Below are 23,738 nucleotides of genomic sequence, written 5' to 3'. Positions count from 1 at the left end.
GGATAGCCTCAAATATTGGTCTGTGCAGGTCACTGGGCTCTGCTGATCTGTTCCAGGCTGGTTCACAGAGTGGGCAAAGCTATCTCCTGCCTCAGCTCACTGCTGAGGTTTCAGACACGGGAGGCAAAAAGGACACTGGCTGCCTGTCCTGAGACTTACTGGGTCCTCTCAGGATGGTCTCTGAGGAAGCCTGTAACCAATCCACCTCTGGAGAAACAACCCCTTGAAAGTGGACAAATGCTCTCAGGGGTTTCTACTGAGAGCAAGAGCAGAGATGAACGATCCCAGTGATAAACACTCCAAGCCAACCAGCCACCATGTGGTCCACTGCACAGTCATCCCCCTCACCCAAAGATTGGTCATGGTACTTCCCTTGGCCTTTGTATCTATCCCTCCATGAGGCCAGGACTGTTCCTCTAAGAGAGAATAAAGAACCAACTGCCAGTCCACAGATTCACAGGTGGAAGTGGCTCCTTCAGACCCTACTAGGTCAAGGCCGTCTGACCTGGGAAGTCAGACTCAGCAATCCTCGGTCCTCTGCTCACAAAGTCACTGGGGGATGTAGGGAAAGCCCAATCCTTTTCCTGAAACAATCACCCACACCCTGCAGGGCAGGCAGTAGGAACAAGCCTGGACTGGCCAAGAAATCGGGACCCACGTGTCCTAGCACCTGGGGGCCATCTGTTAGCCTTATAACCCCAGGACATGCTCTCTTAAGAGATCACCATGTGCCCTGGCACAAGGTGGCTAGCAGGAAGTGAGCCTGGAACAGGAGACCAAAGCCTCACCAAAGCTCCAGGGGACCACTTACAGCTGGAAGCAACAACCCAGCCACCTGAGGACAGGCAGGAGCTCACTGGGTACCTGCCATTCTCACAGAGTGTCATAATAAAAGTTGAGGACTTTGTTTTGCTTTGCCCTAAAACTGGTTATGCTGGTAGGGATGGGAGAAAGGACATAGCTGACTGTGGTGACCCCACACTCCATATACTCACAGGCTAAGGAGGTAACGCTAGCTGGCAAGGTAGGGGGCAGGAGATGCTGGTCGGCCTCAGGCTCCTCAGGTTCTGGCTGTCCAGGCTGCCCACTCTGTGCATGGTAGGTCACCTGGACCTGCAGGGGTGCTGGCAGACCCCTGGCCTTGTCAGGGCTGCCCGAGTCCTTTGGCTCCTGAGACTGCAGTGCAGGCCAGATCCTCTCACGCCGCCACTGAATCAGTGCCACCCGGTCACGGATGGACTTGGCCACGATCTTCACATCACTCTCGTGGAAAAATCCCGAATCGATCTGCGAAGGCAGACCCGTGGTCAAGTGTGTTGGGGATCAGCCATCCAGCATGCATCACTTACACAATCATACACACCCTAGTGCTCAGGACCACCTCTACCATAGTCCTCGGGGCTCCTTAGACACCTCAGGATCTTCAACACTCTCTGAAGTTTATAGGCTCCAGTATGTGGGATGGTGGCTCACATGCAACAAGTATTCAATGATTTTGTAAACCCCGACCATCCAGGGAGGAGGAGGTCCATTTGGTCATTGGAAAGCGGTACGAGGAACACGTGGGCCTGACAAAAATCCTAAACTCCTTTTATCAGCAGAGCACGTCAGGATCTCCAGGGAAACAGGGCGAGCTGGGAATGTCTGTGGCAAAGCCACTTCCTGACACAGAGACCCATACAGTGGTTGGATTGCAGGAGCTGACTGGGACTCATGAAAAGCTGGGATTAAGCCCCTTCCCTTCATGAAGACTGCAGTTCTAGGGAGAATGAGTGGGGATGCTGGAGAAGCAGCTCAGTGGATAAGAAGACCAGAGTTCTGTCCCCAGCCACAGTAATTCCAACTCCAGGGGATCTGACACCCTCTTCTGGACTCTGTGGGCACTGCACAGCTGTGGATATTATCATCACTACCCACTCCAGCCCCCCGCCCCCATACACATAGTCTAAACATTCTTTTTTTTTAAAGAAAGAAAATGAGGCTTTTTTTGTTTTGTTTGTTTGTTTTTGTAAGGCCAGATTTCACTGTGTGTCCCTAGCTGGCATGGAACTCACTAGGTAGACCAGGCTGGCCTTGAGTGTGGAATGGACCCATGGTACCACTATCAGTAAAATAGTCGTGAACCCAGAGGCACACAGATGGCACTTGTATGTGAATGTGCAGATAACTTGTCTCCATGAGCTGTGCCTAACCTAAGGGTCCTGAAACGACGTCCACAATCCTGAGAGGCCACAGGAAACCAGAACTGCCACTGGCTCGATGTCTCAGGGCTGGGCAGGAGAACAAGGAAGATAAGCCAGAACTGCCTGGACAAGCTCAGGGAAAGACAGGGATGTGCAAAATGACATGTGAGCCAGTACTAGGGCAAATCCAGGACATCTGAGCATCGGAACACCAGAATAAGCGGCAACCCAGGGATGCAGGCCACACCTGAGGACAAGAGGGACAGGGTATCCCACTGGAATCAGGTTGGGAGGTGTGAAGAGTCTCGCCCTTCCTATCTCCTTTCCTCAACTGTCTCTGTGCATCTGAGTCTCCTTATCCCCCACCCCAAACCCCCGCTGACACACACCCCATTTCTCCCCGGCATTACTGCACTGGGTGAGACCACATCATGAGCTATTCTCCACAGAGACCCATCAGCAGGGAACTTAGGTCCTCTGTTACATGGGCCACCAGCCCTGGCTGACACTTGATTGTACCTCATGAGAGGCCTTTCCCCCAACTTGAAGCCTGCACAGGCAGGAGCACTCTGAGTGTGATGGTCAGGGTAATCTCCTGTGAGGCTTTGGATATCTCAATATAACTGTGCTGTGTTGTCTCAGAGCAAGTATTCTACACAATGGGATGGACAGAAACATATCGCCCCAGGCAGGCTACGGTGACAAAGCAGCCCCTTCTGTGAGATTCCTAAGGATGCACTGCCTACCCCAAAGGGGAGTCTGAGCTCTTCCCAAGAGTCAGGTCACAGAAGACAGAGGACTGAAGAGCCATGGAGCCCCTAATGCTCGGACACCAAGAATCCAAGGGTCCTGAGGAATGGCGGTAGCATGCTGATGGTATTTTTGATTCTGAGTGCAAGAGAAACCCCCTGCTTCATGGGAAATGACAGACAGGGATGTACTCTGGGTGAAGGGTGCTAGGCAGCAGCTCACTCTCCAACAGTATGCGGTGGGGGTGGGAGTCGTTCTCGGTAACACGCTCCAACTTTCCAGGGGGATTGTCCAGATCACTTCAAAGCAGTTTATTTTGAGAGACAACTCAGCTTGTCAGAAAGATCCCCCACGGAAATCTCCCAGGTGAAGGCCTCGTGGACTCTGGCAGAGCACAAGCTGGGCGTGTGGCCAAGGAAAGTGTCAGATGAGAGAGGCCAGAGGACACAATCTTCTGTGGGATCGGCCCACTGGCAGGCAGATGGGGGCCTGCCTGTGTCTCAGCCACCATCTTGGTGGGGAGACTTCCCAGCAGCAGGGCATTCCTCACCCTAAGAGAAGACCAGATGAGGGTCTTTTTTCTGTCCTTACAATCGTGAGCAGGCTCTTTCCAGGGACTTCCAAGCCAACCTTGGAAACTTTCGTGAGGCAGCTGAGGCTAGATAGGCCAGAATGGCCCAAGTCAGTTGTGACCTAGAATGAGTGAGCCCAGGCAGATGTAGTAACTAACGCTGATCCCTGGGAGAGGTCTACAAAGGTGGCCCAAGCACAAAGCACATGGTCATGGCCATCCCTAAAGTCCCATTAGTGTGATCTCAGACCACATTAAAGACAGTTGGCTATTTCTACCATTTGCAGAATGCTTGTTCTAAGGCTCCATGACTCTACTGGGCAAGGCCTACCCAACCACCTCACACACACACACACACGCACACCATGGTTATTCCCACTTTCTCTAACACTTCAGTCATCCCCAGGAGGGGCCTCACTGCCTATGCCCAGTACCATACAGAGCCTGCCCTGCTCAACCTCATTCTGCCATGTTGACCTGCATCTGCACCCTACAATCCATCTTCATCCTTATCACCCTTTAGGTGGGTCCAGAAGTTCTCATCTGGATTCTAGAGTACCTGTGACACTTCACCACTTGTGTAGCCTCAGGAGTCTAGGGTCTTGCCAGACAGTGACTCCTCCTATAGCCTAGGCTCAGGGAAGGGCTGATGGCCTGGACAGTAATGACCCTGAAGTCTCTAATATACAGGATGTAGAAGGGCAAAGCTGGAACCTTGACAGGCCTCCTGGGACCCAGAACCTATCCTGAGGCCCCATCAGAGAATGGTAGAGTTATGAGATGAACCTGTGTGTGGCTGTTCACAAAACAGAGCCTTCACAGGGAGAATATAGGGTTTTCAATTTGTTATGTCTGGTGACCAGGCTAGGCAGAGTGAGGATACACATTGGTGGTGGTGGTATTATTATTATTATTATTTTTGAGACAGGATTTCTCTGTGTAGCCCCAGCTGTTGTGGAACCTGTTCCCGTAGACCAAGCTGGCCTTGAACTCTGATTCTCCCACCTCTACCTCCTAAGTGCTTGGATTAAAGGTGTGTGTGTATATCACCACCATCTGGTATTTTTTATTATTCTTCACATTGACACAAATCATGTCCTTTCTACATGAATGCCCATTTTATGGACGACATGCCCTGTAATGGAAGGAAAACACAGTTCAAGGCAGAAGAGAGGTAAGGGGAGAAGGTGGGAGGGAAGAGGAGACATTCAGGGGAGGGTGCTGGGCCCAGGACTTCCCTAGCACTGACACAGGGACATAGCCTGGGAGTTCAGCCAAATGGCAGGGACCAGCTGAGGTGACTCACCTACAATGGCCCTACCCTGCTGGGAGCACTGTCCTTCTCTACCCTGTGACCAGCAGAGGTAGGGTAAAGCCTTGGGTGTCAACTGCTTAAGAAGCAGTTAAGCAGCATCCAGCAATGGTGTGAATGGTATGCTTGGGTTTAGGACACCGAGTCTTTCAGGGAACTGAAAACAAACTAGGAAGCTGAGGTCTAGGTGAAGCCAGACACCCAGAATCGCCCTGTCAGGGACGCTGAGCTTCACCCTAAAAGCAGCACTCAGGATGCAATCACTCACACTGAGCCCCAACATTCCCTCACCACATATTAGCTATCCTGTAACCACTGATCCCAAGGCTCAGCTCCCAATCCCTCACGTCCTACGTGGCCCAGTGCAGAGCAGGCTGAATCACATCTGTAGTGCAGCCCTTGCCTCATTTATGAAGACAAGTGTAGTGTTTTGAATAGGTATGGACCCCAGAGACTCATGTGCTTAAATGCTTGGCCCATAGAAAGTGGCACTATTAGGAGGTGTGGCCTTGTTGGAGGAAGTGTGTCACCATGAGGGTGGGCTTTGAGGTCTACTATGCTCAAGCTAAGCCCAATGTGGCACACAAACTCCTTTTGTTGCCTTCGGAACAAGATGTAGAACTCTCAGCTCCTTCTCTAGCACCACGGCTGCTTGGATGCTGCCATGTTTCCCACAACGATAATGGACTGAACCTCTGAACTGTAAGCCAGCCCCAATTAAACGTTTTCCTTTATAAGAGTTGCCAGCCGGGCGTGGTGGTGCATGCCTTTAATCCCAGCACTCAGGAGGCAGAAGCAGGTGGATTTCTGAGTTCGAGGCCAGCCTGGTCTACAAAGTGAGTGCCAGGACAGCCAGGGCTACACAGAGAAACCCTGTCTCGAAAAACCAAAAAAAAAAAAAAAACAAAAAACAAAAAAAAAACAAAAAACCCACAATGACCCTGAGTAGCATGTGAGTAGAACAAGTTTATAATGAAAATGCCCATGTTGTTCAAGAGTCACTTACCTCGGATGGCACTAAACGCTTGAAATGTGCCAATGAGACTAAGTTTTACATTGTAATTAAATTTTAGTAGGCATTTATGGGTCATGTCTACCATTTTTGATGGTGTTGGCCTAGAAGACTGAGTAGAATGATCCAGTCTGGCATCCAGACTCTAGAAAATCCCATGCCCTGGCTATTCCCTTATGAGTGTTAGGATATCACAGTGGTGCTGCAAGGTCTGGGCCTGAGGCACTCCTTGCCCTGAAAGGACTGTTCGGCTCCTTCTCCTACCCTTTTACCCCAACAGACTCAGTGTCTCCTCCTGACATCCCAAGCAGAAAAGAGTCACTCTGCTCACCACAGACAGGAAGTGGGGCACACATGTGTACTTTTATAGCCCTTCAAAGATGGTACAGTACCAAGACCCAAATCAACACAAGAGCATCTCCAAAGAAGGAGAGGCATAGCTCATGTTCAAAGCCACAGCCTTGCGGCAAACTGGCAAGAGTTTGGTTAAGGCAAGCAAAGCCCTTCCCTCTCTCTGCTTTCCCATTGGATTCCTTCTCTAACTATGCCCCATGCTTGTCTCTCAGGTCCTGTGCAGGATCTCCATCCTTAGCCCTCATGTCATGGCACACACTCAACCACACAAGAGAGACCACAATCCTCCCCCAGGACTGCCCCTGACCTTCCCATGCCCCCACCATTCCCCTAGGGGCAAGTGCCCTTCTGGAAAAGTAATTGATTTGTGATTTTTTTTTTTAAACACAAACAGGCCCATGGGTAGTCTGGGGCCCTTTGTGTGCACATTACCATTTCCTGGGCCACCTCGTCGGGAGTCTCCTTCTCCAAGTCAAAGGTAAACTCTATGGCTCCATTGTCTTTGGGCTTGCCCTTCAGCTTCTTGGGGTCTTCCACCCAAAGCCGCAGGGCTATGGTAGACTTCCTGCCGTGGTCCTCCTCTGCAAGTTCCACCCGGACACCCGTGTCTTCCGCGAAGAAGGCATGGCTCAGCAGGTCCTTAATCTCATACCTGGAGGGAGAGTGGCTCCCAGGCAGGGCTCAAGGGGCAAGGGGGCTCTATAGCCATCTACATGCACAAGATCAGGTCACTACCCAGCATGCTGTGCAGGTTATACTAGTAAGTTCTCTCACTTCATTTCCCATTGGCAGGCTCTGTCCCCATGGGTAGGACACAGATGTGCACACTAGCATTCCCCAATTCCCAGGAGACACTGAGAAATTATAGCCTGATATGCTCTTATTGCACTGCGCTTTAAGACAGCTTTCTATCCCAATTACAAAAAGAAATTATACTCTGTACCAGGCCACCTGCTAGGCAAGGAGAAACAGACTCTGCTGAAGTACAGGTGAGTCTTCAATCCTCATAAGAGACTCCTGGCTCAGGGTGGAAGGGAGGAAATAGAACCCAGGGTTCCTGGATCTCACTGCAGCAGTGAGGTTAGTGGGGAACCCCTCTCAGGAAGAAGGGGTATGGAGGAATGGAGGCAAGCAGACAGAAAGAAAGAAAAATAAGGACTTGCTAGACCTATGGATTTGAAGCCAGAACGCAGCAGTAGGAGGCTCCACCCAGGGGCCAGGTCATCTGGCAGCTAGGTGTTGCTATATGACCACTTCCATGCACCCAAACACAGGAACAAAGGTCCCTAGCCACCGTGTCTAGTCTGTTCTCTAATGCAAATACAATCAGTCACACAGCATCCTTTGTCATCAGTCTGGCTTCCTCTGGACATCATGCTGATGGCAATGAAGACCAGCTCCCCATCCCTGTCTACTCCTGAGAATGCTGTGTGGACGGGTGGGTACACTCCAGTTTGTTTTATGGGTAAGAAAGCTAAAAGGTACCCCTAGCTTCCTGATTGTCCAACTAGGAAGGCCAGTCCTGTTTTGAAGAGGAATTTGCTTTCTAGAGCTATCGAGGGGTCCAGAGGTGGAATCTGTGGGTGGGACATGGCCAGAACAAGTCCACTCCTACAGTGTACAGCCTACTTTCCAAGGAGGCACAGAGCAAAGCCCTGTATCCGCAGCACTTCAGACTGAATTAGGAGCCTGTCTCCAGAGGCAGGGAGGGATGTGGGAATCTACACTGCTTACAGCAACTCACAAGCCTGGTGTCACATAGCCTGGCCTGGGAAGGCTGCATGGAGAACCCAGCCCTAAACGCCAGCTGGATCAGCATCAGCTGGAGAACACTGGCGAACACTGGCGAACACTGGCGCCCGGCGCCCGGCTTGCAACTCACCTCTCCTCTTTGTTCTTACAGATGCACTCCCCGATGATCTCCTTGATCTCAGGATCGTGCACCTTCTCGAAGCTGGCCGGCTTGATGCCCTGAGGAAAACAGAGCAAAGTTACCTGGCACCACCCAGTGCTGAGGCACCACGAACACCCTGGTGTAGCCCGAGGTCCAGCTTACTACCCAGGGCTCTTCCCAGCCTGAGGCCTAGGACCCATTGGAGCCTGGGTCTCACTGAGCTGAGGGAGCTATGAGGCAGAATTCTGGGAAGGAAAGAACGGTATAGATTCCATAAGTCTACAGTCTCCTCAAGCCTTTGCTTAAAACCAAGATGAGTTCGTAGTCAGCACCACGGATCTGGGCAAAGAATGAAGGAGCTGTAGGCTGAGGCACCACGACGCTTACACGGAGCAGGTTTGCTGCAATGGTACAGTGTGTGGCGCTCAAACAAACTAGTAGAAATGCTAGGAAGCAAGAAGACAGGACTCCTCACCAGGCAGGAAAGCCAGACAACAGAAATGAGAGCACACTGGGAGCTAGGGGCCTGGGGAAAAGGGCAAGGGTAAAACTCATTGCAGCTGTGCAGTAGTCATAAAAAAAAATCACTTCTGGTGATGAGCTGAAATTACAAAGAACCAACCAACCAGAAAAGGAAACTTCACAGGTCACACATGCAGATGAAAAGACAGGACAACCCAAGCTGCTGGGCACGGAGCAGAGACAAACAGACACACACAGCTCTGTTCCCTTCTCTTCAGGATTTGTGACATTAAGGAGGTGCAGGTTGGCACATAACACACATATTAAGTAGACCACCAGAAGGACAGGATGGTGAGCACTGAAGGAAAATAAGGCACACTTAAAGCCCGAGATGGTGACGTAGGCAGTCAAAAGATCGCTGTAAGTGTGTGGGCTTGTAAGCATGATGCCCAGTGCTCACCTAATTGCCAGGTTTGAAGACATATGCTTATAACCCAGCATTGGGAAAGGCAGAGGCAGGCAGATCCCAGGACACAATGGCCAAACAATCTAGACAAAATGGTGAGTTCTACAACTCTAGGTTCAGTCAGAGAGCCTTTCTCCAAAGTAATGTGGAGACTTAAGGACTGAGGAAGACATCTTGACAACTTCTGGGCTCCACACATGCCTGCATAGGGAGGAAACCTTGGTTCTCTAAGCTCTTCCCTTCAGCACAAGGCCAGTAGTCAATGTTCCTCCCACTCAGGGAGGACACAGAGGACATGTTGGGTGCAGGCCACGGCCCTCCATCATGTTGCCATGAGGATCGTCATCTGGCACCAACACACAGCACAGCCTCCCCCTGTGCTGTAGACCCTGATGCTGCCGCTGATGCTTCAGGTCCAGCAGGTCCAGCCGTGAGCATCCACAAAGCTGTCCCTCAGCTTGGCTGCAGAGCCTGCAGGCAGAGGCCCCAGCAGGGCCTTCCATACCAGCTGCCCCTCATCCTGGTGAAGAGCCTCAGCCCAGGTCGATTTCACACTTCCCACAGAGCCAGGCCTTCAACCCACACCTGGGCTGCTTCCCTATTCCATCCCCTCCCGGGGGAGTCAAGAGCACTGTTTGTGGTCACTGCTTCTGGCCACTGGCCAGGAAGAGATTCGGGAGGGAGAGGGAAGCACCAGCCACTCAAATCGCACAGATTCTCTCTCAGATCAGAAGTAGGAGCTGGCAGGAGGGAAGGAAGTAACTAATTACAAAAATAAAACACATTGAAGGCTCAACCCTTCTTTGCTTCATTCTTCAGCAAGATTCAGACTTTAAAAGCCTTGCCCTTTTAAAAAGGCTTTTTGGTTTGTTTTTTTTTTTGGGGGGGGTTTAAGGAGGAAGGAAGGAAGAAGGATAAGAGAGAAGAAAGGAGAGAAATACACCTGCTGAGCCTGGCTGCTGCATCCCCACTTGGGCAGACAAGGGTGAAGAGTCTCAGAAGGGTCGGCACTATGCTGCCTACTAGCCAGAATGAGAGGCACAATCCAGTCTTCTGCCTAAGATGTCCCTTCCTGTTCCCAGCCCAGAGGACAAACCCCCACCTACTGTGTACAGAACAAGCTTGAAGCCCACTGATCCTTTTCTACATTCCACACCGATCTCACCAAGATCTCTCAGGCCTTTAACACCCTGCCTCCCTGGCATAACTTTACACCAATGTGGCCTTCTGGGCAAGGCCATCAGCCAAGGACTCTTGCTGGGCACCACCTATCTATAGTGCACACAGAAGGGGCTCAAGGCAGCTAAGTGACATAGTTCAGCTCTAACAGCAAAAGGGGTTCCATACCACCTGCAAGAGGGCTGAGCTGGGTGGGTGGGCCCAGAGTGGAGCCACGTGGGCACCTAGGCCATGTATACTTGTAGAGGTAACCTGCAAGTGGACATAAGATGTGCAGACCAAGCACAGGGTCCCACTGGGCTGCCCAGGCTGAGGAGGACACAGGAAGGACTATGGAGATGACAACAACCAAGGTCAGGGAACACCCTGAGGGCCTGTTGGCCTCTCCATGAGAGCAAAGATGACACATCATGAGAACCAGCACAGAGGAGCCCTGGCCCAGCTGTTCCACCTCAGATGCTGTGTTTGTTCCACCAGCATAGGGGCCACCACAGTGAGGGGAGGACAGCCCAATCTGTTTGCACAGCTGAAGCCTCCGGATCAACTCAGAAATCACAGTGACAGTTAAACAAGGACCGAGGTTCCCAGGCTGCACAGTGCTGACAGCCGCTCAGAGATGTGCTTGGCTAGAATGACAGTTTAGCAAAAAAGGAAAACAAACTGTGATTCTAAAATAAAGAAGATGGGGCTTCCTGACAGCCAGCCTGGGTGCACTTCCCGAAAGGAGGCCTCAGCACAGTTACAGTCTCTCAAGCCTTAGTTTTTCTTCTTCCTGGGTCTCCTGGGTCCACGTAGGTAACAGCCTCTGGGCTAACCACCCCACGCTGCACCATTACTTTTTTGCTAGACTTCTTACCCAAGCAAGCCTCAGGGGTCCCCAGGGTAAGGTGCCCGTGCTCGCTCCTTTTCTTGCACAGCTGCCCAAAGGACTAACCAAGGCTGTTTGTTGTCCTTACTAACAAGGTGGCTGAGTGGACTCACACAGGTGACCTTGCGATAGATCTGGGCGGCGTTCTGGCACTCCGAATAGGGGTACTCTGAGGTAGCCATTTCCAGCATGCACATCCCGAAGGCGTAGACATCAACCGACTCGTCGTAATGTTCCTCGTACATTTCAGGTGCCATGAACTCGGGGGTACCTACAATCAGGAGCAGCAGACACAGTTATCACTGATCATGGCTCCTTGGTCCCATAGATGCTCCCAGCCTCCTCTGCATGTGCCCCACGATACACACCAGACAACAGTAGAGTCAACAGATCCCAGCGTTTTAAGCAGGTGTGCTCTACAGACTGTATCCAAACCTTACCTGGAAACAGAGCTTCTGGGGACCTATTCTCTGGGGACCTATTCTTTGAGCATTACCCTGCCTTGTGTGTGGATATTGTACCCCTCAAAACAGGTCAGTATCAGTGTATTCTCAAGTCTCCCCAGAGATGACAAAACTGTTGATTACCCCAAAGTTGCCCCTGTCTGAAAAAACTCAGTAAGGCCTCAGTGTCCCTAGAAAGGGGAACAACTAGGTTTTCTGGGTGTAACTAACAATGAATGTGGCATGCGGCTGTCACTCTGGGAGGGGAGAGGGATGAGCAATGGCTGCCACCTGACACATTCCACAGAGACAGTGCTCATGAGGCATCGAGCACACGCACGAAGTGAAATGACGCTTGCCCCAGCGGCCATGTGTGTGAACACGTATGAACATGCGTGTGGAAGCCAGGGGGTGACCTCATAGTGCTACTCCCCTGGCACCGTCCCCCACAACTCTTTTTCTCCTTTTCCTTTGGGTCAGGCTGTCTCACTCTCCTGGAGCGGAGTAGCCTAGGCTAGCTAGCCAGTGGGCCCAGAGATAGAGAGTAACCAAGCTGTTGCTTCAAAAATCAAAACCACCCACTAGTCTGGCTAGCCTGCTTGCTCTGCCCTATAACCAATAGGATTAGAGGCTGGTTGCCACTCTAATGGCTGTCATTATCAGGTAGGTTTGTGCTAGGGATCTGAACAGTTTAGGGACCTTCAAGCTTAGGTGGCAAATGCTTTTAACCTCTAAACCATCTCTCTAGCCCTAGGTTGGTATCTCTTGACCATTATTTCAGTTTAATATGCATTGAGTCTCGCTACAAACTGACAAAATATAAAAACATAAGTATGGACTTATGTAAAAGACAGAACTATAGGAAAAGCCATCAGAAATGACAGAGACCAAGAAGAGACCTCGTGCTGAGAAGTTTTATCCTTTTGTATTCTTGAAATTCTTTGGTACCACTACTACTAATGTTCAGTATGTTTAAGTTACTTCCCATCCCTTGTCACAGGATAGTGACTATACTTCTTAAGCCACAAGATGCATGACACAGATGTCCCAGGCAGGGGTAGTCTACAAGTGGCTCAGGTCCTTCCCACCCCTTCGATATATCCTTGGGACCCCAGGATATCCTGGGGATTACATGGGCCCAGAGCACAATGATCACTCAGGAGGGTCACCATGGTGGCAGCTGGAACACAGTGAACAGGTCAGCTGACTTGGCTGACAACCCCAAGTCTCAGGACGAAAGGGCTCCCTCCCCAGGGCTATGTCTATTGCCCATAACGCCACCCTGTAATGCCTCTGCCAGGGACTGTGTGGGACACTTTGTCCTGTGATAACAAGGAGAAACCACAAAACCTTTTCCTGCTAGAGGGGCCAATAAAGAGACTCCAGGGACATGGCCTGGGCCCTAGAGAAGAACTGTGACAGGAGCCAGGCTCCCACGACTTGGAGCCAAGGCAGCTACAACTTAGCATGCGTAGGAACCCGCACTCTTAAAGCAGAGACTCCACTCACTGACTGTCCACATGTTATTAGGGTCAACAGACAGTATCCCTGGGCTTGGACTCTTTGGGGACCTACAAGAACTGAGGACCCTCCTCTGCAAGAAGTATCCTAGACAGCCTGACTCTAGGAGATGGGTCAGAGGCTGGAACTAGCTCTGCACTTGTGTGTACATGTGTGTACTTGACTCATTTTTCCTTTTCATCTCACTAAATTAAATCTGAATTTTAGAAATAACATGTACACATGCTTGTACGCATACACCACAATGCAATTGTCCAGGCTGACGTCCCACCCATTAACCCATAGTTTTATGTTCCATTGTCAGCTGTGGAGCTTCTCACCCTGGGCCTGTGGCTGCCCTGCATATCTGCCTGCACATCTGCCAAGCATCCCTGGGTCCCTGAAGATGAGTCTGTGTGAGAGAAAAAGCGGCAGTCCCCACCTCCACCCCAGGCAGGCCCAACCATTTTACCAAGTGCTAGGGAACGTTCCACACACTTCTCCTCTCAACAAAGTCAGGCAAGACTTCAGAGGGTCTAAGCCCTTGGCCACCTTCTCCTTTCTAATGGAGAAGTAACTTTAGCTTGTGACTATAGGAGATCTCTGCCCTCTAGTGAACAGGAGAATGTATGCTGAGGCGTGGCAGGAGTAGAGTAGGTAGGGACCCTCTCCAGCTTAACACCATACTCATCGTATAGCCCCAAGTCTATGAGTCCTGAGTCTGTAATAGAAGACAAATGGTTTCCTCCACGGAACCCAAAAGCTTTATTTTTTTTTAGACTTCCTTTATGTTCTTGACTTTTGTCATAACAAGAAGGAATTAACAATTGGCCCTGACCCGTTTCCTCACTAAGCAGGCAGAATCCATCTCCCCATGTTCTGGGTGGACCCTACATTGCCTGGAATTCCTAAACACTTACCTGTTGCATCTGCATGGTACCCAACCGTCTGGGCTCCCTCCTGCCCTCTACCTGGCATGCCCACCCATCCAGGACTGACCTGTAGCTCTTTCTAGAATACCTATCTTCAGTTTGCCTTGGCCTCTTTCCCATTTCACTTTTCAAGGGCAAATTGACAAAGCCTGCTTGGAAACTGCCCAGAGCTCAGAGGCCAGAGCCCTGGTCACCAGGATGGAACACACAGGCCCTCATCTGGCTCCACTATTTCATAGATCAGGAAAGCAATGCCTGTCACACCCTGATTCCTACCACCTCCAAGAAGACCTCTTGGGTGAGTCAGACCTCAACAGCCCCAGGCGTCTGCCTTGGACACAATACAAGCACTACTGTGTCTCCTTCATTCTCAGGTCTACAAATGGACCGTGGGGCTCTCCAGTCCCACCAAAGCATCTAGAACACACAATGTGGCTGTGAGGCCCATGTAGCCTGCTATAGGTATGCTAAGGTTAGAGGTATGCATGTAGCCATGTCTGGCTTTAAAAATTATATTTAAAAAAATACAACATACAACACTGTACTTAGCCTAAGTGATCTGAGTACTACTGCTTATCCCTTCCACTCACAGGCCCGTGACGAAGCTCCGTCTGCAGGGCCTGGGGATACCTGGGTAACAGGCCTTGCGGAGCCCTCATCTGGCCTCATCCTCCCCAAATACAGGACTTTCCAGCCAGTGCCCATGGGAATCCCCCTCAGTAAGTCTCGTTTCCCCACCCCAACCAGAAGCATGCAAGTACATTCCTGATCCTAGCCTCTTTAACTTTCTAGGTGTCAACAAGCAAAAGCTGGGGTGACAGGGGACACCCCACAGTGCTGGGCACTCAATGGTTCAGTGCCTTCCTAGGCCTGCCAGAAGCACCATCCCGAAGTATTCTTATCATCCAAGCCAGCAATTCGAAGTGTGTGTGTGTGTGTGTGTGTGTGTGTGTGTGTGTGATGTACATGGTATATATGCATGGTGTATATGCATGATGGATGGATGTAAACACACCAAAGTCACATGATGCCTGATGTTTTATTCTATTGTTCTCCATCTATTCCCTTTAGATAGGGTCTCTCACTGCCCCTGGAGCTAGGCCAGTGGCCCAGAAATTCTCCCATATCCCTACAGTGATAGGGTTATAGACATATGTGCAACCACATCTGGCTTAAAGGTGCATAAGTTACTTAAAGTGTGGTGTGTGTGTGTGTGTGTGTGTGAGTGTGTGTGCCCGCGCGCCACATGTGTCAGGGTAGTGACAGAAGCCAGATCCTCTGGAGCTGTAAAGATGGTTGCAAGTCACCTGATATGTGTGCTAGAAACTAAACTTGGTCCTCTAGAAAAGCAATACATGCTCTAGTTAAGAGCTGGGTCATCTCGCCAATCCCACTGCCCAGCTTTTTAAATGTAGGCTCTGGGGATTTGAACTCAGGTCCTTATGGTTATGTTGTAAGTACTCTTCCTAGCTGAACTGTCTTCATGGCTTAGCTCTACCTATTTTCAGACAGAAAACTGAGACTTGGGTCAGTTCCAGCTCCCCAGTGTGCTACTCTATCAGGATAAACGGGCCAGAGATCTAGGCTCCAAAGGGCCATTGCCCAGATAAGACAGCTACACTAAATATTACATTCCAAAGACACTACTAAAAATATAGCAGTTCCCCAAGATTGCCATACTGGCTAATGTCTTTCCCCAAATAATTCATAAGGGCCTGAGACCAACCTTACTCCTTGTCCTGTTCATGTGAGTAACCAGCCTTGATGGAGGGCCACACCTGACTTCAAGACAGTGAAGGGCCCAAAACAGTTGTTACTGAAGTCCCTCTAATGTTCTTTCCAAAGCCCACAAGATCCTTCCCAGCGTCTGCTAGATACTTAGAGCTATGCTAGTTATTTCAAGGTTGGACATATAACATGATCCAGACCCCCTTTATCCTTAAACAGAATTGCAGGCTACTACCCCAGAACCCAGAGTACCATCCCCCAAAAGTTGGCCAGGAAGGTCTCTCAGAGGAAGAGAGGCCTGGAGCCAAGGCCCAAGGACAAGAAAGGACCCAAACCCTCAGCACCACCTTCCACCACCATGTAGATACGATACTGAGCCTCTGATCCACCTTTCTGTCAGACTCTGCACATTGTCATTTCTTTGTGCCCCACAGCCTTGGGTACTCCTCTCCTTGATTACCGCGACCAGCTCCAGTCTCACTTCCCACAAGCAGTGTAATTCCTCTGTGGTAACACTACTTCCTCCTCCTGAGCAGCCACAGTGTCCACCACAGCTCAGAAGTTGGCATCTAGCCCACCACCCTTGGCAGGAAATCATAGAAGGTACCCAACACAGCCAAGACTCTGATGCAGAGACCCCGTCCCCCACCCCTGAGTCTGAAAGGACAGTCAGTGGGAAACAGAACCAGTATTTCCAGGCAAGCTAGAAGGCAGTGTGTTCCCCACTAGGCAGGTCCTCTGGCTGAGCCACCAGAATTCTGGGACTGCTTGGATACCCAGGTACTTGGATGATCCTCCTGCACCAGGTCTGAGGTAACTGAGCAAATCCAGGCTTCCATGGCTCCTTGAATACTGTGTGATTCTCTATGTGCCTCTGGAGAAGAAACAGGCTCACCTATCACACTTTTGGCAAAAGACGCTCTTTTAAGGGTGGCCAGACCCAAGTCACCAATCTTCACAGAGCCGGTGGGCCCAGTGATGAAGATGTTGTCACACTTGAGGTCTCGGTGGATGATGGGGGGTGTCCTTGTATGCAGGAACAGCAGGCCCTTCAGGATCTGCCGGCACCAGCTCCTCAGTACCTTCGGCTTCATCACCTTGAACCGCTTCAGGTACCTGGGGGAGGGGCAGAACCATCAAGCAGTTCTCCTGCTGCAGGCCCTGAGGAAGGCCAAGCCTGGAAAAGTCTAGTCTCAGCCACATGAACTTTGCAGCTGTGTGGGACAGGCAGTGAGGGGAAAGGGATATGCCAACAGTTCTTCTACCCAGGGTTTCTCAGCTGGATCGAGGTGGCCGAGCCAGGACCTCGGCCCTCCACTAGATCTTTTCATTGGAGACCTTGCTCCCAAACCCATGCCAACCATAGTCTTCATCTCCTGGATGTGAGAAGAAGCCACAAAATGGGGCAGGGTCCCAGCCTAGCATATGAATGATAGAGGAATACCTACAGTCAAAGGTCACAAAGGCCAGGCTATCCTTGCAACAAGCTGTGTGCTGGGCCCTGGTCTCACCCAGCGGGGAGGTAGGAAGTGACATTCCCTCACTGAATTAGCACAGTAGAGTGAAGCTACCCAGAGGCAGAAAACATCAAGGTCCTACTTGGGGCTCAGGGTTAAAATGATTCAGAGGAACTCAACTATGGCTACCCGGAGGGGACATTCCCATACCCCTATATAGCACAGACCTCGGGAGACAGTAGCAAACTGCCATGGGCACTGAACCCCCAGCCCGTTGCTGTGTCATGTTTGGCCCTTAATGTCTGCATTTTGCTTCCAAGCCAGCAGAACATGCCAGGCTGGCCTCTAGGCAAACAGATATTGGCCAGACAAAGATCCCAGACAAAGCAGACAAAGGAACTGTGTCACAGGGAAGTGTCCTACACAGGGAGAGTGGAAATAGTCGCATGGTCATAAGAACCAGTCTCATTTGCTACAAGAAGCCAAAGGGAGCCAAATGTTAGGAAGACTATTAGGTCTGAGTCTTCTCACTTGGGGAACGGGCTTCCCATGGCTTAGAGAAATAATAGGACTCAAAAAAGGGCACTGCTGAATAAACACCAGATCACAGACGCCAGCCAGGTTGACCCGAGCATCCCAACACCTGTTACCCTATCACAGCTCCTACCGAAGGTGTGGAAAGCCTTTTGGGGTACTGCTTGGCAGGAGTCTGACATTGGCCAAGGACAAGGAAATGGGCTTCAGACAGGAATCTGACATTGGCCATGGCAAGGAAGTAAGCTCAGGCAGGAATCTGACATTAGGGCATAAGGACGTAAGTTTTGGCAAGAATCTTACTTTAGGCTGTAATAGGGAAGTAGTGTAAGGCAGGAATTTTAGTCTTAGGGTACAACAGAAGAACAAGGCTTCAGGCAAGATTTTGGGCTTGGACAAGGAAGTGGGTTCAAGTATTTAGGTCATTATGACAAGCCCTTGGAAACAACTGTCATGGGAGTAATCACGGGACTTGCTTGCTGCTCTGTTAGTTCCTTATTGTACTGCTTGCCCAAAATACTTGCATGTAATTAAAATGATATAAAAAGTGGATTGGAAAATAAAAATTTGCCTTCAGTCTCAGAATTGACTGAGGTCACACTACAATGTTGTCTAACTGTCTTTTTTCTTTTTAATCCTCATTCCTGCACTGGAGAACCTGTTGACTGACTGAGCAGGCTTGGTCACGAAGGCTACCCCAGCCCACATGTGTGCAGCACTTACGTCTTCAGTGTCCCCGAGGTCATCAGCTCTGTCACCAGCACGATACATCGCTTGCCCTTGGCACTGGACTCCCAGAAGTCATAGAAGCGCACAATGTTGGGGTGCTGTAGACCTTTCAGCATCTCCGCCTCCTCTTTGAATCTCTGACGTTCAAGCTTGGTGAGCTTCCGGTCCTAGAGACAGAGATAGGTGCACTGGGTGGTTGGTGCCCTGGACCCTGGCAGCCACTCTCCCTTCTTCCAGGTGAGTTCAGCAGGAGACGCCTCAGGGGCAGGTAGTCCCCAGCAGTGACATGTAGCAGAATCTACCCTTTCTTTCTGCCCACCGTGACAAATGGCGCACCACAGCTAACCCTTGGGCCCCACAACCCCAGACACAGCCTGCCTGGGCCCTCTGTAAGAAAGAAGTTGCTCCAGGAAGCTGAGAAGCAGCTCACACGCCATGCAGCTGACTGAGCTCCTGCACTTTTTCCTTTAAAAAAAAAAAAAAAAGCCTTGGAGGCCTCTGCTCCCTCAGAGCTCATTCATTTTAGAGTATTCGTTAAAGGGATGAAATGTCAGCTTGCTTCTAAGGCATACACAGTGGGGGGAGGTGCTCAAGACCCAGGAGACTGCAGTGCCAAAAACCCGCACTGGGCTGATGAAGGGCCATCTTGGCAAAGGCAATCCTGAGAGCAGGCAGCCCAGCCCTTGGAGCAGAAAGAAGCATGCTTCGCCTGGCTATGGGTCGCTGTGCTTGGCCTGGTGGCAGAACCAATCTGCTGTCCCAACGTTTACGAACATCACTGTGGGTCTAGGGATGTAGCTCACTGCAAACAGGGCTTGCCTGCCATGCACAACGCCCTGGGTTCAATCTTCAGCACTCCATGAGCAAGGCCTGGTGGCCCACACAGCACTTGGGATGGGAAGGCAGAAGGATCAGCAGTTCAAGGTTATTTTGAGCTATATAGCGACTTGGAGGTCAGCCTGGGCTATATGAGAACCTGTCTCAAATTAAAGAAAACAAAACCTCATTGCTACCTTGAAACTTTCAAGTTGTGTGCCCTCTGCCCTAGCCCCTGCCTCATTAACCCCCGCAGCCTATCTAGACCCTGACTCTGCCATCTCCTTTCCCAAATCCATCCATGGATTCTCATCCTGGAACACTCAAAACAACCCCAAAGAGCTCACACGCCCCCAATCTCTGCTCTGTGCTTCCAAGTTCTTCTCAGGAGATGCCACAGCCATGGGCCCCAGGGTGACCTTCCCCCATTCTCTAAGCATAGAACAAAAAAAAACCCAACCAACCAAACAAACAAACAAACAAAAAAGGGTCAACTTCAGAACAGTGGCTGTCTCAGGAGTGGGCAAATTCTGGAACTGAGAATCTGGCGTGCGGACGGGGGGGGGGGTGTTTCTGGGGTTGGGGGTGGTGAAGGATGTTTTTTGTTAGCTTGGGAAGAACTGGGGATTGAGTCCAGGGCCTTGTACTTGCTTCTCAAATGCCTTAGCTCTTAGCTACAGCCATAGCCCAACCCATGCTTGTGTGTGTGTTGTGTGTGTGTACAATGAAAACTTGTTTAGTGTGTGTGCATGTGTTCAAGCCCAAAAGCATATAAAAGCTTGAGATTCATATCTGATTTCTTTGGGGGTTGCAGGAGTGTGAGACAGGGTCTCTCTGTAGCTCTGATTGACCTCACACTCACAGAGATCTGCCAGCCTCTCCCTGAGTGACAGCACTGGAGTTACTCTCCACCTCATCTACTGAGGCAGAGTCTCGCTTAAACTCACTGATTTTCCTGGTCTAGCTAAGCAGTTTGCTCCTGGGATTCTCAGTCTCTGCCTCTGGGATTAAAAGCAGGCTGCGCCACCCACCCAGTTTACTTACCCACTAAGCTTCAGATATAAACTAATGCTTTCTCAGCCAGTGATTCAACAACTGAACTGTCTCCCCTGCCCCAGGTTGAATGTTTTAAGATACATATTTCAATGTTTATAAATTACATTTCAATTTTTAAAATGTTACAAAAACAAAATTAAAAGTTAAAACTTTCCAAAGACTGAATAAGAAAGGTAAGTCTAAAAGGAGAGAGAGAGGGAGAGAGAGAGAGAGAGAGAGAGAGAGAGAGAGAGAGAGAGAGAGAGAGAGATTGATTAAGAAACAACAAAGAACTACCTGGAAGACAAACAACTATGTAACCGTGGCTATATACAGCAGAATAGCATTTCCCTGAATTAAAGGGAGACTGTCTTAGGATGAAAAGGCCTGATAAAATCAGGTCAGTAATGAAAACTGACCTACCCTCCAGATCTGTCCCGGCGAAACTTCAGAATCTTGAGGTTTGAAAGGATTTCCTATCTGCAAAGAAATGGCTCAGGCAGCAGTGAGTGGGGTCAGCAATATTGGTTGTGGGGAGGGCAGCAGCATCCTCAAAGTGCTGACTAAGAATTCTATACCCAGCCAAATAATGCATACCTCTCCAGGCTGATGAGACTCATTAAGTAGAAACTCAACTCAAAGTGCCAACTAAGAATTCTATACCCAGCCAAATGCACACCTCTCCAGGCCGATGAGATTCATTTTCCCACATGTAGAAACTCAAAGGTTCCTATATGGGAAGTAGGAACATTTCATGCCCTCTAGATGAAGTGAGCATACTGCAAACAGAAATGGATGCATCAGGGTTGGGGAAACAGCTCAGCAGGCAAGAGAGCTTGTTGTGCAAGCATGAGTTTGAATCCCCAGCACCCACATAAAGGCCAGGTGTGGTTGTATGCATCGAGGACCCCCTATACTCAGTGCTGTGGGCGGGTTGAAAGGCTTGCTTGGCCATCAGTCCAGATTCAAGTTCAATGAGACATCCTATCTCAAGTGAATGAGTAGAGTGATAGTACAGGACACCAGAAATCCTCTAGACTCTACAGAGGCACATGTAGCTGCACACAGACACATGAGCATAAATCACACATACAAAAGGAATGAAGCTAAATTGACTTTGGGGGCCACTGATGAAGCAGCCAAGAAGATGGCTGTTGGGCAGCTCAGCTTCCCCACAAAGCCTTCTCAGTGCAGCAATATTGTCTCCAATTCCCTTCCCATGGGCCTAGTTAGTGACTTGGGAGAAGCCTCAGAGCACCACTAAAGCCTAAGTTATTTTAAAATATTCACCATCGACCAACAACAGCGTATGGCTCACAATGCAATGTCCAAGCTGTAAATAACAAAACTAACATAAATAGGACGTGAGAGAAGGTGCCTTGCATAAGCTATGGTCCAGTATTGTCTTCCCCATGTGAGTATAGGTATGTGTGTGTGTGTGTGCATGTGTTTGTGTGTGTGTGTGTGTGTGTATGCATGTACCCTCATGTACAGATACATGCATACATTCAAGTGTTGATAGTTATCTAACCCAGGGTCTGGCACAGTATTAATGATGCCAAGTAGCTAAAGGTGATAAATTAAAGACACCAAAGTCATAAGTTGTTAGCCATGGTGCCTCTAGGAGTGGTCCAGAAAGTGGGGCAGAGACATTATCATACATTCCATGCCACCAGGGCATTTTACCAAGGTGCCCTGCTCCTTGGTCATTTATGATCATGCTCTTTGGAGCACGGCCCTCTCTTCACCAGGCTATCCAGGTTATCCTCATCCATTATGCCGCCATTTGCCAATCATGCAAAGGGGAGACAAAGTGGCAGCCTGCAAGGTGCGGAGAGGGCCATTCAGGTCTAACAGCCCAGGTGATCAGATAACCTGTTCCTGATGGACTTAACCTGTGCTCCAGGGCAACATGGAGACACATGCTAGAGGGTGCTTTTGGTATAAAGAAAGCCAGAGGCCGCTGAATGGTGGCAGCACAGGCAGGCAGATCTCTGTGAGTTTGAGGCCAGCCTGGTCTACAGAGCAATTTCCAGGACAGCCAGGACTACATAGAGAAACCCTGTGTCAAAAAAGAAAAAAAAAATCAGAGCTGCTGCCTAGAAAGTGCTGGTGTCTGCAGGTAACCACCCCTGCGGCAGCCCAGGGCCACAGCACCATCACAACAGCCCCAGTGGGTGATGGCTGAGGGAGTCAAGCCCAAGAGGGACACATTGAACAGTGACTTTCTACAGCAAGGAAAGAGAAGCGTGCCTTCTGAGGATTGCGAGAGGGTGAGAACCACACTCAGGAGTGATGGCAGGGTGCTGACTAACACGGGCACAGCGCAACTGGTGGCAAGCCAGCCTCTTTCCAGGGGACGGGCTTGTGGTCTGCATGAAACCAAAGAAACACCACAGGATTTTTTTTTCAAGCCGTAAAGAATGAAGATATGTTATTTGTAGAAAACGGATATAAATTGAGTAGACATAGCCAGAGAATGATGCCTTTGCGGAAAGACAGAATTACGGGTTTACTCTCAACTTGTGGGTGCTCCAGTCTTATGCAAACGCATAAAGCCATGGACAGACAGGCTACACAAAAGGAGAAGTGAAAATTTCCAGGAGAACAAAGGGAACCACTGGGAAGAGAGGGTACCCACAAGGGGAAGGAAATATGGAGAAATACGCTCAAAGTATACCATGTACTTTCATGAAAATGCAGCCCCAGTACAATGGTGGTTTAATTTTTTTATTTTACATGTATTTTGCTTTGCATGTATGTCTGTGTTCTGTGTGTGTGCCTGCTACCTACTGAGGTCAGAGGAGTCTGCTGGATCCCCTGGAACTGGAGTTACAGGTGGTTGTGAACTACTATGTGGTTGCTGGGAATTGACAGGCATTCTTTGCAAGAACAATAAATGCTCTTAGCTGCTAAGCCAACTCTTTAGTCCCCCCAAATACTATTGTTTAGCTAACTGTTTGTTTGTTTTTGCTTTTTTTTTGAGACAGGGTTTCTCTGTGTAGCCCTGGCTGTCCTGGAACTCACTCTGTAGACCAGGCTGGTCTCGAACTCAGAAATCTGCCTGCTTCTACCTCCCAAGTGCTGGGATTAAAAGCGTGTGCCACGACTGCCTGGAACTAATTATTTTTTTAATCAGATATTTTCTTTATTTACATTTCAAATGTTTCATCCCCTTTCTAGATCTCTTCAGAAACTCCCTATTCCATCCTCCCTCCCCCTGCCTCTATGAGGGTGCTCACAGGCTCTGGAGCTATCCTATGAAGGGAGACTAGGCCTAGTTTGGGCTCCGACTAGTTAGTCAGAATGGGGTTATAGGTCCCTGGAAGAGCCCAAAGATTCACCTCCCTCATAGGTTCACACCCAATGGTACCACCATCCTGGGACCAGCAGGCATCTGGTCAGGTAGCAGAGAGCTGCATACACACACACCTGCATCTCTTCTGTTCCCTCACTTCTTTTTTTTTTTTTAAACAAAAACCAACAAACATCTTTACAGAAAATGGAGACCAC

General features: G+C 49.9%; 1 protein-coding gene across 12 annotated transcripts in view; it reads right to left on the bottom strand.

Annotated features, from left to right (window-relative positions):
- Window positions 1–23,738, bottom strand: part of Wnk2 (WNK lysine deficient protein kinase 2) — a 107,618-nt gene that overhangs the window by 46,421 nt on the left and 37,459 nt on the right. For all 12 annotated transcript variants that reach the window (XM_021180036.2, XM_029468369.2, XM_085831106.1 and 9 more), the window contains 6 exons: window positions 18,369–18,541; window positions 16,550–16,770; window positions 11,165–11,322; window positions 8,065–8,153; window positions 6,615–6,834; window positions 996–1,287 (listed from right to left, as the gene is read on the bottom strand). In XM_021180036.2, coding sequence (XP_021035695.1) covers window positions 996–1,287; window positions 6,615–6,834; window positions 8,065–8,153; window positions 11,165–11,322; window positions 16,550–16,770; window positions 18,369–18,541 — 1,153 coding nt within the window. The remainder of the gene's footprint in view (window positions 1–995; window positions 1,288–6,614; window positions 6,835–8,064; window positions 8,154–11,164; window positions 11,323–16,549; window positions 16,771–18,368; window positions 18,542–23,738) is intronic.

The sequence above is a fragment of the Mus caroli genome, unplaced genomic scaffold (genome assembly GCF_978045245.1).
Source record: "Mus caroli unplaced genomic scaffold, Mus_caroli_1 scaffold_15, whole genome shotgun sequence".
Lineage (NCBI taxonomy): Eukaryota > Metazoa > Chordata > Mammalia > Rodentia > Muridae > Mus > Mus caroli.
The sequence above is the reverse complement of the archived record's forward strand: the minus strand, read 5'-3'. Positions and strand labels throughout refer to the sequence as shown.